Source organism: Carassius carassius, chromosome 21 (genome assembly GCF_963082965.1).
Source record: "Carassius carassius chromosome 21, fCarCar2.1, whole genome shotgun sequence".
NCBI classification, from domain to species: Eukaryota; Metazoa; Chordata; class Actinopteri; order Cypriniformes; family Cyprinidae; genus Carassius; species Carassius carassius.
Window position 1 is genome coordinate 16,479,907 of NC_081775.1, and position 17,464 is coordinate 16,497,370.

At 38.2% G+C, this 17,464-nt stretch overlaps 1 protein-coding gene across 1 annotated transcript in view; it reads right to left on the bottom strand.

Moving 5' to 3' along the window:
- Window positions 1-1,008: 1,008 nt before the first annotated feature.
- Window positions 1,009-17,464, bottom strand: part of fancc (FA complementation group C) — a 33,744-nt gene continuing 17,288 nt past the window's right edge. The window contains exons 9-15 of the mRNA XM_059503519.1: window positions 16,380-16,435; window positions 15,668-15,767; window positions 15,319-15,394; window positions 4,207-4,300; window positions 3,074-3,248; window positions 2,765-2,956; window positions 1,009-1,387 (exon numbers count right to left, since the gene is read on the bottom strand). Coding sequence (XP_059359502.1) covers window positions 1,247-1,387; window positions 2,765-2,956; window positions 3,074-3,248; window positions 4,207-4,300; window positions 15,319-15,394; window positions 15,668-15,767; window positions 16,380-16,435 — 834 coding nt within the window. The 3' untranslated portion in view covers window positions 1,009-1,246. The remainder of the gene's footprint in view (window positions 1,388-2,764; window positions 2,957-3,073; window positions 3,249-4,206; window positions 4,301-15,318; window positions 15,395-15,667; window positions 15,768-16,379; window positions 16,436-17,464) is intronic.

The following is a 17,464-nucleotide window of genomic DNA, read 5'->3' on the forward strand; positions in this document are numbered from 1 at the left end:
CTGTGCTTAACGTCACATTTTCTTATAATTGTGGTTTCATATAATAACCATTTCTTTGTTCAACAAATACTTCATATTAAGTAACTATGGACATAACTACAGTAGTTCCATTTATATAAGTATTAAAGGAATAGTTCACCCAAAAATGAAAAACCGCTGAAAATGTACTCAACCCTCAGGCCATCCAAAAAGTGGGCAAGTTTGTTTCTTCATTGGAAAAGAGTTCAGGACTTTAAAATATGAGTCCTCTATCCATGATACGGTTTTCTGTACTGAAAAAGTTTAATCGTCTGAATCAGGAGAGAAATATGCACTGAACTAACACCATTCACAAGTCAATACAGTCCACACTTCTTCTAAACAAAAGGATTTGTGTATTTAGATGTGAGGGCAATGGGCTTTTTCATTGGAGGAAGTAATTTAATACAAAATTTCACAAAAAAATACTTGTATTAAGCAAATCTTGGAAAGCCTGAAATTTAGTAAATTCAACAAATTTAAATTGTTGGGTGAACTATTACTTTAAATGTAATTGAACAGCATCCAAATGAAAGACAATAGTGACATCCTTATGTAGTTTAGCAAGGCCATAAATTGAGTATGACCCAGTTTTCAGTTATAAACATGCTTGAGCAGTCTGAATAGGGAAAACTCTCAGAGGAAATGGCCCTAGAGGGAGACGGAGACCCAGGGAGAAGCACTGGTGATGATGGAGTCTAGAAAGTACAGTACACAGAGACTAAACTCTTCAAGAGGCCCTGCGCTGGGAGTACACACACACACACACACACGGTGAGAAGGACTCCGGCATGCTCTCCTGTCAGAAGAGTGTGTGGGAGGACAGTGAGCGAAGACAAACAGCGTGTTAGCTAGATGGAGCTCCGCAGTCAAACAACAAAGACTCCCGAGTCCAAACACTCAGGAAATACAACCACAGATCTGACAGCAATCACATCCCTGGAAATTTACTTTCTCCCATTTGCGTTTGATGTCATCCAAACACACAGATAGAAATACATGTGTTCCTTTTATTTGGCTCAATACATCAAGTGTGGAGGCCCCTCTTGGGTTTAGGGGGAGAACACCCACTGCTTTTGAAGTTAAAAATGGCAGCTGGGCTTCTCTTCTATAAATGCCATATCGTCCCACCCAGCTTTTCAGTGCGTAACTGAGCCACGCCAGGATTCCTTGTCCTAATAAATAGTTTCGGCGAGCGCTCGAAGCTAGGAGCTTTTATGCAAGGATCTCAGGTTTGAAGGAGGGCGTCCTGAAGAGTCCTCAGCCTGGAATGAACCCTGTCATCCCGCATAGTGGCACTGTTTAGTCTGCAGCGAATTGAGGCTAGGATCCACAGTGCCCTGCGCTTCACAGTGGCCTCAGTCAGCACCTGCCAGCATCAGAAAACACACACATTTAGGTAACCAGCCCTCACAATTTCCACTGGACCACTGAAGTTACTGAGATGAGCCCATGAAGTGTGTAGTAAAGTAATATTCATTATATACTCTCATGTTACTTTTATAGCGGAACACAGAGAAGAATTTTTAAAAGGTGCAATAGTTTGGAGCAAATTGAAAAACTTTTTCTTACAATTCTCATAAAGGATTGAGACTTTTTCTATAAAAAGTTTTAATTTTGTAGGGTGCAGGACACACCCCTCTGTGTATTTCACCATGAATAAATGATGTGACCCATTGTGTTTTATTAAACGTCTGAGAAAGTCCTCACACTCTGTACACTAGTAGCATATAATGTAGTTTGGTGCGAAAAGCAAGAATTTGACAATGTAACAATTATTATTGTCTTTACCAGCAAAGACAAAGGGAGAATTAATACACACACAGCTGAAGAAGCAGAAAAGGGCTGAGGACGAAAGACAGAAAGACCAGCAAAGACTAAAAATGAGCTCAAACATTGGTTTGGCATAAGCAAGATGAAAGGAATGCAAGCCCATTTCTGCAATCTACAAATAAAAATAAATCACTCTGTAGTAAATCAGAAAAATTACATGAAATGTTGAAATTACTAAAAAAAAAAAAAGATGAATACTTGATATTTTTACATAATTATGACATTTTAAAAATTCTAAATTTTGACAAAAACAATAGAGAAAAGGTCAATTATATCAAAGAAAGCTAAAAAAATTTTTTTTTAACTTGTTAATGCAAGAATCACAGTGATCATGTTTTTTTTTACTTGTTAATGCAAGAATCACAGTGATCAGATTATTGAATCATTCTTTTTTTCTTTCAGTCAATGAATCATTCTTTTGGACCAGTTCAAACTCGTTCACTCGATTTAAAAGCTTTTGTAGGGAAAGATTACCAATAGTGAATTATGATATTAAATCTATCTGTGCTCCTATATAAAATCACATGGTTTTAGAACAACATGGGGGTGAAAATTATGCTTTTAGTGTAAACTATCCCTGTATGTAAACAAAGCTGAGGTGACTTTATTAAACCTAAGCCTTACCTTGCTATAAGGGAGCAGCTCTCAGCGTTTAAGCTTGTTTTTGTAAAGTGTGTGAGAGAGAGACTGAAATGCTTTTGCCAGCCAGCAGCCTATTTTATTCTGTTGTTCTCTGCATACCACAGGAACTAGCGTAAGGTCAATAAAGGCACCGATGACAACTTAATTGGGCTGCACACTGCCCTTGTCTCGTCTTGAATAGGCCACCGGGTTCGCATGACCAAACCTTTGGCATTTGAGGAGGTGAATGTTATTTTACAATGTGCTGAATCTGAATCAGTGAAGACCTCACCTTGTCAGTTATTTCAGTGATAATGCTAACAGGTCCGTGGGAAAAGACGGTGAAGTTTGAAAACAAATGCAAAACGAGGTTTGCTGAAAGGGAGGAGGACAGGAGCTCTTTCACAGCACTGAGGTGTCTGGGAGGGGGAGGACGAGTGAGAAATAGCATCCTTAGATGAGTCCAGGTTTCTCTGGCCACTGCCTGAGATTAAAACAAAGAGGAGGAAGCCATCAGTAATTTTCCAGTCTGCTTCACTTTGTGGTTTTTAACTTGTGACGTAAGGTTGACTGACTTCAGAGCCATAATTAGATCTCTTACGGTTTGTTGGGACCTCTGGTGCCCTCTATTGGTGGGGTGATGGAAGAACGTCAGGAGCCACAGCAGCGGTTCTGCGTTCTCAGGCGCTGCCAGAACAAGCAGCTCAACAGCTGTGTCCACCCAATACCCACACTGCACCAGCAGGAACCAAGCCTCAAAGACAGCCTGATACGCCCTGGAAAATCACCATCCACCCAAACACACACAGAAAGAACCTAACAATTATTTACTGATACATATGGCTTACAGTACAAAGAGAGACAGAGGAACAAGAAGGCTGAGTGAGTTTGGACAGCACTGACAGCTGCTCAAACTAAAGAGCTTCTCGAGCTTCTTGAGCTCTCAAGTTCTGGTTTATTCTCTGATAATATCCTGATAACACCTGTAGCTGACTTAAAATGCTTACAATGCATGTATTTTCCTAGAACTGTATACATGAGGACACACATGCATTAGATCATATAACTGGTTAATAATCAGAGAAATCTGTAAAATGCAGCTTGCACAGATAATGTATCACTTATTATAAATAATCAACAAATATAATACAAATATAAATATGATAAAAATACTATGAAAAAACAATTACAGTTTTTCTTTATAATTATTTTGGTAAAAAGCCATTTATTAATTACAAATTATGTATTCCAATCTATGTCATGTAAAAAAAAAAGTTGTTTGAGCCTTCCCTTGTTTCTCAATAGGTTTATTCACACCAAAAAGAACTGCTGTCAGTAAGTCTATTCACACCAATGATAAAACGATGTATGGTATGTCTGGCTAAATGAAAAATACATTTTATACTTATGCACATTTATTTTAAATGGACTTTGAAGAAATCTGTACAAAGGGGATCATAAAATAAAACATTTTTGTTATTTAGGACATTGATACTACTACATGGTGTGGACAGACACTTTTTCCTGGACAAGAATTTGTGAAAAGCAGCCATCATGTACTTCAGATGAAAACCTATCACTGAATATCAGGTTATCTGTGTCCAAATACCCACCTGTGTCAAGCCTGAGTGGACTAGAAACATACAGGTTTACTGTGTGGGAAATCTCTGAAGTAAAAGCACTGGTGATGATAAAACAGCAATGAAGTGTAGGGTGTCTTGAAGCTCATCTCACCTGACATCTTCCCCTGCCTCCTCATTCTCCGTCACGCTCTGAAGTAAACTTCTGATCCAGCTCAGATGATCCAGCCAGGCTTCCCTGGGAACCTCTGAAAGGGGGTGAAATGAAAAATGTAGAAATGAGACACATTTTAAATTGATTTCCAGGTGTATGAGGTGAACTTAGCAACTGATAACAAATCCCACTGACTATCATTATATGGGGTAAAAATTTACTTTTGTGTTCTGCAGAAGAAAAAAAGTGGTTTAGAATAAGTATCATGACAAAATAGAATTTTTGTATAAACTATCCCTTAAGTACAGTAGTCCATTAGTGCACAACACAGCGAAATCGACAAAATGGCACATAGAACTAATTTTATTATGTTCTGCTAATTTCACTGTGTTGTTACTTGCTTCTGTGTGTTGTGCTACTTTCATTTTATTGCGACTTACTTCTGTATGTTGTACTTATTTTGCTGTGTTGTGGCTTGTTTCCATTGTGTTGTTGCTTTATTTCATTGTGTTGTACTAATTTTGTTATGTTGTGGCTTGTTTACATTGTTTCGACTTGTTTCTGTTAAATTGCAGCTTGTTTACGTTGTGCTAATTTCATTGTGTTGTGGCTTGTTTCCGTTGAGTTGTGCAAATGTTGTTGTGCTGCGGCTTGTTTACATTTTTGCGACTTGTTTCTGTTAAATTGTGGCTTGTTTACATTGTGTTGTGCCTTGTTTCTGTTGTGTTGTGCTTATTTCATTGTTTTGCGTCTTGTTTCATTTGTGTTGTGCAAATTTTGTTGTGTAATTTTGTTGTGTTGCGGCTTGTTTCTGTTGTGTTGTGCAAATTTTGTTGTGCTGTGCCTTGTTTATATTGTTGCAACTTGTTTCCATTAAATTGCTGCTTGTTTACATTGAGTTGTGCTTATTTGTGTTGTGGCTTGTTTCCGTTGTGTTGTGTAATTTTTTTGTGTTGCGGATTTTGCCGTTGTGTAATTTTGTTGTGTTGCGGCTTGTTTCCGTTATGTAATTTTTTGTTGTGTTGTGTAATTTTTTGCGTTGCGGCTTGTTTCTGTTGTGTAATTTTGTTGTGTTAAGGCTTGTTTCCGTTGTGTAATTTTTTGTTGTTTTGTGTAATTTTGTTGTGTTGTGACTTGTTTCCGTTGTGTTGTGTAATTTCGTTTGTGTTGTGGTAATTTCATTGTTGTGGCTTGTTTCCATTGTGTTTTGTAATTTCGTTCTGTTGTGTTAATTTCATTGTGTTATAGCTTGTTTCCATTGTGTTGTAGCTTGTTGTGTTGTGCTCATTTTGTTGTGTTGTGGATTGTACACTTTGTTGCAACTTTGTTTCCATTAAATTGTGGCTTGTTTATGTTGTGTTGTGCTAATTTTGTGTTGTGACTTGTTTCTGTTGTGTTGTGTAATTTCATTGTGTTGTGGCTTGTTTCTGTTGTAATTTTGTTGTTGCGGCTTGTTTCCATTGTGTTGTGCTAATTTTGTTGCGTTGTGCTAATTTCATTGTGTTGTGGCTTGTTTCTGTTGTGTGTAATTTTGTTGTGTTGTGAATTGTTTCTGTTGTGTTGTGTAATTTCATTGTGTTGTGGCTTGTTTCTGTTGTAATTTTGTTGTTGCGGCTTGTTTCCATTGTGTTGTGCTAATTTTGTTGCGTTGTGCTAATTTTGTTGTGTTGCGGCTTGTTTCTGTTGTGTGTAATTTTGTTGTGTTGCGGCTTGTTTCCATTGTGTTGTGCTAATTTTGTTGTGTTGTGGCTTGTTTCTGTTGTGTGTAATTTTGTTGTGTTGTGAATTGTTTCTGTTGTGTTGAGTAATTTCATTGTGTTGTGGCTTGTTTCTGTTGTAATTTTGTTGTTGCGGCTTGTTTCCATTGTGTTGTGCTAATTTTGTTGCGTTGTGCTAATTTTGTTGTGTTGCGGCTTGTTTCTGTTGTGTGTAATTTTGTTGTGTTGCGGCTTGTTTCTGTTGTGTGTAATTTTTTTGTGTTGCGGCTTGTTTCTGTTGTGTGTAATTTTGTTGTGTTGTGGCTTGTTTCCACTGTTGTGCTAATTTTTTTGTGTTGCGGCTTGTTTCTGTTGTGTGTAATTTTGTTGTGTTGTGGCTTGTTTCCACTGTTGTGCTAATTTTGTTGTGTTGTGGCTTGTTTCTGTTGTGTGTAATTTTGTTGTGTTGCGGCTTGTTTCTGTTGTGTGTAATTTTGTTGTGTTGCGGCTTGTTTCTGTTGTGTAATTTTTTGTTGTGTAAGTTTTATGTGTTGCAGCTTGTTTCTGTTGTGTAATTTTGTTGTGTTGCGGCTTGTTTCCGTTGTGTAGTTTTTTGTTGTGTTGTGTAATTTTTTGCATTGGGGCTTGTTTCTGTTGTGTAATTTTGTTGTGTTGTGACTTGTTTCCATTGTGTTGTGTCATTTCGTTGTGTTGTGTTAATTTCGTTGTGTTATAGCTTGTTTCCAAAACAACAGAGCTATAACAACCTCTGAGTGGCGCCGATACAGGATGGCTGCCTCCGTGACGTGCTCTGCAGTTGTTTTTGTTAGTTTGTCCTGTCTTTAGTTATATTCCTGCAATCAGTTTCACCAGGGACGAATTGCTGGATATTCGGCAACACACATCTCCCGATATTTCACCGGTTTTCGACTATTCTGATGTTTTGCTGGACATTCTTGTCGGCGGAGCGGCTGCCCTGATCACACGCTTCAAAAGGACGCGCAGGCGGGGAAAGCGAGCGGGAGCGCTCGTGAGACTCAGAAAACGCGGATTTCGAACGCCGTTGCCTAGCATCCATCTGGCAAATCTCCGCTCTCTACCCAACAAAACGGACGAACTGCTTCTGCTCTCTCGGACAAATAAAGATTTCTCCCACTCTGCTGCTCTGTGTTTCACGGAAACTTGGCTGAATGACACCATACCGGACAGCGCGCTCCATCTGCCGGACTTTCAGCTGTTTAGAGCGGATCGCGACGCAGAATCAACGGGGAAATCGCGCGGCGGCGGGACATGCTTTTACATCAATGAACGGTGGTGTACAGATGTAACTGTGTTAAAGAAGACGTGCTGCTCAAATCTCGAAACGCTCTTCATTAACTGCAAGCCGTTCTATTCGCCGCGGGAGTTTCATTCGTTCATTCTGGTTAGTGTTTACATCCCACTAAATGACTACAGGCCTGTGGCTCTAACGTCTGTAGTCATGAAGTCATTTGAAAAACTGGTGCTGGCCCACCTGAAGGACATCACTGGACCCTTGCTGGATCCTCTTCAGTTTGCCTACAGAGCAAACAGGTCTGTGGACGATGCAGTAAACATCGGACTGCATTATGTTCTGCAACACCTAGACAGACCGGGGACCTATGTGAGGATCCTGTTTGTGGACTTCAGCTCTGCCTTCAACACGATCATCCCAAACCTCCTCCTGCCCAAACTAACTCAGCTCTCCGTGCCCACCTCCGTCTGTCAGTGGATCAACAGCTTCCTGACAGACAGGCAGCAGCTAGTGAGGCTGGGAAAATACACATCCAGCACCCGTACAATCAGCACCGGAGCTCCCCAGGGCTGTGTTCTCTCCCCACTGCTCTTCTCCCTGTACACTAATGACTGCACATCTAAGGACCCCTCTGTCAAGCTCGTGAAGTTTGCAGATGACACCACACTCATCGGCCTCATTCAGGACGGTGACGAGTCTGCTTACAGACAGGAGGTTAAAGAGCTGGCTGTCTGGTGCATTCTCAACAACCTGGAGCTTAACACGCTCAAAACAGTGGAGACGATCGTGGACTTCAGGAGAAACCCCCCTGCACTCCCCCCACTCACCATCATGAACAGCACTGTGACTGCAGTGGAGTCATTCAGGTTCCTGGGCACCACTATCTCTCAGGACCTGAAGTGGGACATTCACATTGACTCCATTGTGAAAAAGGCCCAGCAGAGGTTGTACTTCCTTCGCCAGCTGAGGAAGTTTAACCTGCCACAGGATCTGCTGAAACAGTTCTACTCCACCATCATCGAATCCATACTCTGCACTTCAGTAACTGTCTGGTTCAGCTCAGCTTCTAAATCTGACCTCAGAAGACTACAGAGGGTAGTCCGGACTGCTGAGCGAATTATCGGTACAACCCTCCCATCTATTCAAGAACTGTACTTATCCAGAGTGAGCAAAAGGGCTGTTAAAATCACTCTGGACCCCTCACATCCAGCACACTCCCTCTTTGAACTGTTGCCATCTGGTCGACGCTACAGAGCACTGAGCACCAGAACGACCAGACACAGGAACAGTTTCTTCCCTCAGGCAATCCATCTTATGAACAGCTGATAATAACTGTGGGACACACTACACTATTTATATACACTACACTTTTTATCCAACACACATACTTAGCGTACACGTAAACCTTTTGCACATAATATACATGTACATACATGGAACACACTATACCACTTATATTTATATTTATATACACATACACTTATTTATCCAAACACACATACTTAGCGTACAGTTACAATTTTTCCACATAATATACATGTACATACATAAATGCTCTTTTTAATATACCTGCCATACATTGTCAATTTGTATATTGTCAATCCTTACCCACCTATTTGTATTTTTTTGTATTTTTTATTCCTTATTGTGTTTTTTGTTCTGTCGCTGTTATGTTGCACTGCGGAGCTCTGTCACGAAAACAAATTCCTCGTATGTGTGAACATACCTGGCAATAAAGCTCATTCTGATTCTGATTCTGATTCTGATTGTGTTGTAGCTTGATTTTGTTGTGTTGTGGATTGTACACTTTGTTGCAACTTTGTTTCCATTAAATTGTGGCTTGTTTATGTTGTGTTGTGCTAATTTAATTATGTTGTGGCTTGTTTCTGTTGTAATTTTGTTGTTGTTGCTCGTTTACATTGTGTTGTGCTAATTTTGTTGCGTTGTGCTAATTTCATTGTGTTGTGGCTTGTTTCTGTTGTGTGTAATTTTGTTGTGTTGCGGCTTGTTTCCATTGTGTTGTGCTAATTTCATTGTGTTGTGGCTTGTTTCCTTTGTGTAATAAACATTGATAACAATAAAAAAAAAATTCTTGAGAACCAAATCAGCATATTACAATGATTTCTGAAGATTCATGTGATAGTAAAGACTGGAGTCAAAGGAAAAATGTAGTTGTAAAATATAATGAATAATTTTTTTTTTTTCTTTTTTTTAATAATTCATTACATTTATATAGCGCTTTTCTAAGCACTCAAAGCACTTTACATAGTGCACTTTACACACTTCACATTTACATTTACGTATCTCCTCATCCACCACCAGTGTGCAGCATCCACCTGGATGATGCGACGGCAGCCATAGTGTGCCAGAACGCCCACCACACACCAGCTTTACTGGTGGAGAATGAATATTTCAGAGTGAAAATTAAAACAGCTTAAAGTGATTGTGAAAAATAAAACATAATCTCCATTCAATTTCTGGTAAATGACCAAAACATGGTTGGGAATGACCTAAGAGTGAGTAACTAATGAGAAAATTATCCCTGGATGAACTTTCCTTTAAAGACATGCCAGAGTCAAAGAATCATGATCTATCTTTAGCTTAAGTAAATAACTAAGCTCCGGCATTCACAAGTCTCCTTTCAGAGACAAAGGCCCCCATTCACGTCAGTCATTCCATGTACAATGACAATTGAACCAGTGCAAACAAATAATCCTAAAAAAAATAAAATCCTGGAGCAGCAGGCACCTGAGGTCTGCAGCTATTCTTCTGTTGTGCTGGTTATAGAATAGGTGGCATTGTGAGAATATCCTCTGCAGTTCAGGAGGCACTGAAGAGCCCCAGGTCCTTTGGGAGCCAAGCCAGAGATAGATATGAGAGAACTGCACTGAGGCGGGCAGGGTGGGTACAGGAAGAAGGAGCCTGTGTGTTTAGTACTGCTCTGATGGAGGGAGGGAGATAAGGCCAGGCTTTGGGACTTCAGATGGTGGAGGTTTAGGATGAAGGATTTAAATAAATCTCTAGCCACTCACTGAGACAATACTGAGTCAAGTTCAGACAGAGTGGGGTAATGGTTTTGAATAAGGGGGTGTGGCTGGTGTTTGAGTAATGTATTGCAGTTTGCTAGATCTGAGATTAAAAAAACATCTGCAATCTGATATAATTAGACTACACTATGAAACCGTGTCTCTTTACTATAGAAAATATGCACAATTTCTCTCATATGACCATATATTTATAAATGGTCCTTCATATATGGCTGCCTGTGACTGACATGCACTTCTTACTAAGAAACTTTTTAAAGCAAGTAATTTAAAGTAAATAAATTTTATGTCAGTTTCAGTTTATAATCAGTGTCCTCATAATCATAAAACCTGGTGATTTTTCAGGTTTAAGATCTAGATTTAAAAGGTTAAAGATTATCGGTGTAGTTTTTTGTTGTTTTTTCTTGCTGGTTATTTTGTTTCTATGTCATGGTCAAGGTCAAGGTCAAGTTTATTTCTATAGCACCTTAAAACAACATGAATGTTGACCAAAGTGCTTCACAATCTCAACACAGATGCACATACAGTTAAAACATAGCATATCAAATACTTCAAACCAAGAACACATAAAAGATAAAAATAAAAATAAGGAAAAAAGCCTAGTAACGACACAAAAAAGTGCAATTACATGATCATTTCAAAAATGCATACAGCTTTTAGACGCATTTTAATATGCTTGTGCAAAAAGGTACGTTTTAATCAATGTTTTAAACACTTAATGTAGGGGAAGCTCTAATTGATAGTGGAAGTGTATTCCATAGTTTTGGAGCGTAAACTGAGAAAGACCAATCACCCTTTGTTTTCAGACGGGTTTTTGGAACGTTTAATAATAACTTAGATGACGATCTAAGTGATCTCTGAGGAGAATATGAACTTAAAAGTTCAGATATATAACTAGGGGCGAGTCCATTTAGAACTTTAAACACATAAGTTAAAACCTTAAAATCAATTCTCTGTTTAACAGGGAGCCAATGAAGAGAGGCCTGGATAGGTGCAATATGTTCCCTTCTTTTTTGTCCCAGTAAGGAACCGAGCTGCAGCGTTTTGGACAATCTGCAATCGTGAAATCGATGATTGACTAATTGGCTGGTCATATATTGTATATATTTATATTTATTTATTATCTTACTGAAAAGTTCAATAATTATTATAAAAAAATAAAATAAATAAACCTGAAATGATAGTTGTAGTGTAAAGTGTGCCAGTTTTTACTGGTAAATTGTCCAGGCTGGTTTATGAATATTTTTCGGAAAAAGTTAATAATACACAGTAATCCCATCCAAAGCCTTACTGCTACACATAATTCAATTGATTTGTATAAACAACTCATTTAAAGGTGACCTATTATGCCCCTTTTTACAAGATGTAAAGTAGGTCTCTGATGTCCCCAGAGTGTGTGTAAAGTTTTAGCTCAAAATGCCTTACAGATCATTTTTTATAGCTTTAAAATTGCCACTTTTAGGGTATGAGCCAAAACTCACCATTTTCGTGTTTCCCTTCAAATGAGCTGGTGCTCCCGGAGAAGAGAGCTCAACTAATTCCAGCAGTCAACTTAAAATCGCATATGACAGCAATGTGATCTCCCACATTCCTATTTATGATCACTCTGGTAGCAAGTGAGGCAGCATCAGTGAAAACAGACAGACAATGGTAGCCAAAGGCAATTTGGAAAACTAAAATGATGGTGTAAAATGATTCACGCAGACATAAAAGTATTTCGGTAGAGTTGCGGAAGCATTTTAATTCAATTAAATTAAATTAAATTAAACCACCTTGTCTTCAGTGGCTCAGATTTCAGGAGTAAGGAGAGAGCTATGTGGATTCTACATCAAGCTATAGAATAGCTATAGCGCTTGGGAGGCATCTCGTCAGTGCAGCAATGTCTGTGGACATGTGAACTGTGAACTCGCTCAGGGCAGTTCTATGTTAAAATGGCAGTGTCTTTTAACATTTGTGGGTGGGGCCTGTGGCTAATGTGATGTCACATTAGCACCAAGTCAGAAAACAGGTAGTTGGGAGACACTGCTTTTGATTTATGTGGATTTAAAAAAAAAAGGAGTGGGTGGATTTTTATCATTATAGGGTGGCTGTGTACACACACTGCCAACATGTTTATGTCCAAATACCATGCAAAAGTGAATTTTGCATAATAGGTCCCCATTAAGCTGTAATTAATAAGTCACGTTTTATTTAAAGGGGTCATATGATGCGATTTCAATTTTTCCGTTCTCTTTGGAGTGTTACAAGCTCTTGGTGCATAAAATAGATCTGTAAAGTTGCAAAGACTAAATTCTCAAATCCAAAGAGATATTCTTTACAAAATTTAAGAGTCAACCACACCTACATAAAACGGCTCGTTCTAAATGTTCAGGCAAAGAAAGAAGGTGTAACTTTTATTCGCGGTGTTGCTGCCGGCACCATGTTGTGGAGACGCTGTGAAAGCAAAAATACTTTGTTTGGCCTTCCAAAAGAGGACACAACTAGAAATTAGTGGTCAAGTTGTATTTACAACACTGTTCTGGAACAGTTCAACCCAAATATTCAGATGTGTGCAGCGCATTTTACAGAGGATGAGGAGTGGTTACTGAACCAGTAGCCTACAATGTGACAAAGTCTGTTTCTATAAAGTGGGTCAATTTCAATTTGCAAGGACAGTCTGGCGCTTCTCACTCACAGCCTGTAAGTATGTTTATATTTAAAGAATTTGCCACTGACTATTCAAATGCGAGTTTTGAGCAGTGTAGAGTTTGTCATTTGTTGTTTGTCATTTCTCTCATCACAAATGCAGACATGGTTTTATGTTTACACAGCACGATACGCAACACAACGCGTAAAAAGACAGTATAAGTCATTATCATCAGTAGTTTAGTAGTTTAGTTTAGTAGTTTAGTGGATGCAATAAATGCCTCGTTTGTAATGGGTTTTATTGGTTTTGTCTCGTCATGCTGGGACACAGCATCACAGTATAGTAAGGGGTGTAACATTTCCGTCACACCCTAGAGGCATTCAGCCAATCACAACGTACTGGATAGCTGGCCAATCAGAGCACACCTCGTTTTTCAGAATGATGAGCTTTGTAAAAATCGACATGTCTCAGAAAGGCAGGGGCATAGAGGAGAAACAATAATGTACATTATGTGGAAAATAATTTAAAAAATAATAGTTTAAAATTAGTTTAAAATTAGTTTAAATAGTTTTTTTAACCTTAAACCATATAAATATATATATATTGCATTACACCAAATACACAAAATAATGTTCTTTTTAGCAACGTCATATGACCCCTTTAAATTTAAGTAAATAATTTATATATAACAATTTTTACGTGCGCTTTTCTGAACGTCTACAAGAAGCACGCACACTAAAGACTGTCAAATAGTGCCTGGTTACTGAACTAAGTTAACTTTTGTGCTAATGGTGAAAAAAACACACAAGGTTTACATACAGACTCAGTTGGTTATGTCTAAAATGAAAGTAAACAGTCGAGAGAAAACCGGATGTGTGCCTGAAAGTGAAAGTCGTGACATTTGCCAAGTATGGTAACCTATACTCGAAATTGGTGCTCTGCATTTAACCCATCCAAGTGAACACACAAGGCAGTGAGAAGTGAACACACCATAAACACACTCAGAGAAGTGGGCAGCTATACATCCAGCACCCGGGGAGCAACTGGGGGTTCAGTGCCTTGCTCAAGGGCACGTCAGCCAAGGGTATTGAGGGTCGAAGAGAGCGCTGTTGATTAACTCCCTCCCACCTAAAACTCCTGCCCGCACCAAGACTCGAACTTGTGACCTTCGGGTTACAAGTCCAACTCTCTAACCATTGGGCCAACATGTTGCAGACAAACATTAAAGGTATAGTTCACCCTAAAATTAAAATTTTGTCATTATTTACTCACTCACATGTTTTTGTATTAATTTCTTTCCCGTGCTGAACACAAAAGAAGATATTTTGAAGAATGTGGGTAACCAGACAGTTGATGGTCCACATTAAATGTGAAAGTAAAAAAAATTATAATAATACAATGGAAGTCACTGTGGACCAGCAACTTTTTGGTTTTCCATGTTCTTCAAAATAGCATTTATGTTCAGCCAAAGTAAGAAACTCATTCAGGCTTAAAACTAAGTTTGAGTTATTGATGGCATAAAAACAAAACACTATGACAAATTGACAGACATATGACAGAATTTTTTGGGGTGAACTCTTCTTTTAATGTTAATAAAAAAAACTAAATACAAAGAGAAAATTCACTCCACTCCACTCTTGACTGAAAAACTTATATAGTGTTTTAATTTTATATTTGTACATTTAATTTCTTGAATGCTCTTGCTAAATATACCTATTGTTATATATGTGCTATAAACATATATGTGCATAAATATATATGCATAGTGCATATATTAACATATGTGCATATTTTATGAATTTATGTGCATACAAGGCATTAATGTTTACCTACAAAACCACCACTGGCTCTGCAACCCTTTACCTAAATGCACTACTTCAGAGTTATGTGTCCTCTAGAAGCTTGTGCTCTGCAAGTGAATGACGCATTATTGTGCCATCTCAAAGAGGCACAAAATCACTTTCACTGACTTTTTCATTAACTGTTTCCTCCTGGTGGAATGAGCTGCCCAACTCAACCCAAGCAGCTGAGTTCCATCTTTATTTGACCCTCTAACTTCAGCATTTTCTATTCTATTTTAATTCTACCTTATCTATTTGTCTTCTTTTTTATATAAATAATAATAATAACACTGGCTTTCACTGGCTATTTTTCTATTCTACTTGTTTTTCTTTTTGTGTGTGTGTTTGTGTGTGTGTGTGTGTGTGTGTGTGTGTGTGTGTGTGTGTGTGTATGTATGTATATATATATATATATAAACCTACTCAAGACTTGTCATTTGCATTTACTTATTGTTGCTCTTTGTTAGTTTTGATTGTTTCTATTGTCCTCATTTGTAAGTCACTTTGTATAAAAGTGTCTGCTAAATGACTAAATGTAAATGTAAATATGCTGAGGCACCACTCTTCATAAATGATGTTGTCTTGTAAAGTGAAGGTCTGAATTTCTCAGAGATAGTAAGAGGTGCTGTACCTGATGGTGCCGTCAGTAAAGGAGTGAGTAAACTGGGCATCACATGTGGGAAGAAGGCTCTGAGTGGTAGACGATCCTACAAATCATAAATGCATACAGATATCACAACAACTCCAAATGTGAAACACCGCTTTTGTGTCATTTGAGAGACACTAGTAGCACCAAACAGACCTTCCAATCATATGAAACTCCACAGAGTCAATGCATCATTTCTCTGTCTTGTTTTCTCTTGTTTATGGCCCTATGTGGGACACCATATTTTTGGAAACAATCATTATTTTTGCGATTCAGTTTGGTGCTGCTAGTGTCAGAGAAATTACACATTCACCTTCATGAAGTCAGTTTGTACCTGGGGCTTCTGTCCAGTCCGTCTCTGGAGGAAGCAGACAGTGAAAACCTGTATGAGGGCTCTCACGGCCAGGTTCTCATCAATCTCTGTCAGCACATTCCTAAACACACACACACACACACACACACACACTCAATCTCACACTGTTTCTGAAATCAACTGGCTGTGGTGTAGGTAAAACAGCCTGATTTAATATAACATTTTAAATTCTAATAAGTAATAATTAATGATGCAGCAACATAGGTTTTAAATCAACAATTATTATAAAATGGCTTTTATAATAAATACATACTATTGTGCCCTTATTGTAACAAAATAGCATTTACACTAAAGCTTTAATCTAAAAAACTGATTCAAATGAGACTTCTTAACATTTTAAGAGATTGAAAACCATTTAATACACTTTTTATAAGCTTCCAATAGCAGCCTAAATCATAAAACTGGCAATAATAAAAATTATATTGGCTAGTACAAATATAATCACTAATATTATATTATATTATATTATATTATATTATATTATATTATATTATATTATATTATATATAAAAGGCCAGATGGAATCCACTATGTTTATTATTATTATTATTAATAATATTTCAGAATAACAGTTTAAAATATAGTCTTATGCACTTTCTATGAAGTTTTGTGGTGTAGATACTCCATAGGTCTAACTAACAGAAATAAAATGCACACAAAATATGATATTCACCTGTAAATTTCATTGACTGTGAGGAAGATGTGACAGTGATCGGCTGAAGCTTGAGGCTGGTGGGGGAAGAACACTACAAAGCATTAGGAACAATGCATTTTTGTCATCTCCTCTCTCAAGCACTAGGGGGCAATGCTGTAATAATAATGAGGACCTGTTGGCATCTCATACAGACCTCTCCCATAATTCAGTGCTGCAAGTTTAACAGCCAACTTTCTTACCAACAAAATGCTCATTGCTTTATTATACAGGAATATCATCTGTTTTAAATTCACGTGAAAGAGAGTTAAAAATGACATCCAAGCAGCTGTACATGCATGTCTGGTGCAGCACGTAAACTTACATGCTCATATTTTAATAGAACAGGTTTCATTAATATACCCATAGTTCATATGGGCAAAGAATGTCATAAAAACATTTCATCCAGACCCAAAACATCAGTGCTCCAGAAAGCCCACATGTGCCCTTGCGGTCTTTGATCCTTAGAGCATTTGTCTTTGTTTGTGCATGTGTTTGTGTGCGTAGGCCACAGGGAGAAGCCTCATTATTCTCTCCTTCATTTGGGACCATTAAAACGTCTGCCCCACCCAGTCCACAGGCACCCTCATCTCCCCTCTGTACGCGCACACACACACACACACACACACGATCCTCACACACCACCCCCCTCACAAACCCTAAAGCATCTCAGATATTCCCATAACCTCAGCTAATCAACGCTTGCCAAAAGCCGCCAATTTGCTGCTCCAATAAAAAGAGACGCATTTCAGCAAAAAACACTAGATGGTATGATCCTGTCTCAAAAACAGAAGAGAGAGCGATAGATATCAGAGAAAGATCATAGGATACAGAGCTCAACAACTCTCAGCCAATGTCATAAATCGATTAACGATACTGCAATCACAAGCAATTTTCCGCACAAACATTCAAATGAACCTGAAGCTGAAATGTCTTCAGAAATCACAGATTCAGACACAATTATCCTACACTACCATTCAAAAGCTTGAGGTCATTAAGATGTTTTTCAAGAAATTAATACTTTTATTTAGCAAGGATGCATTAAATTGATCAAGTTTGACAGTTGA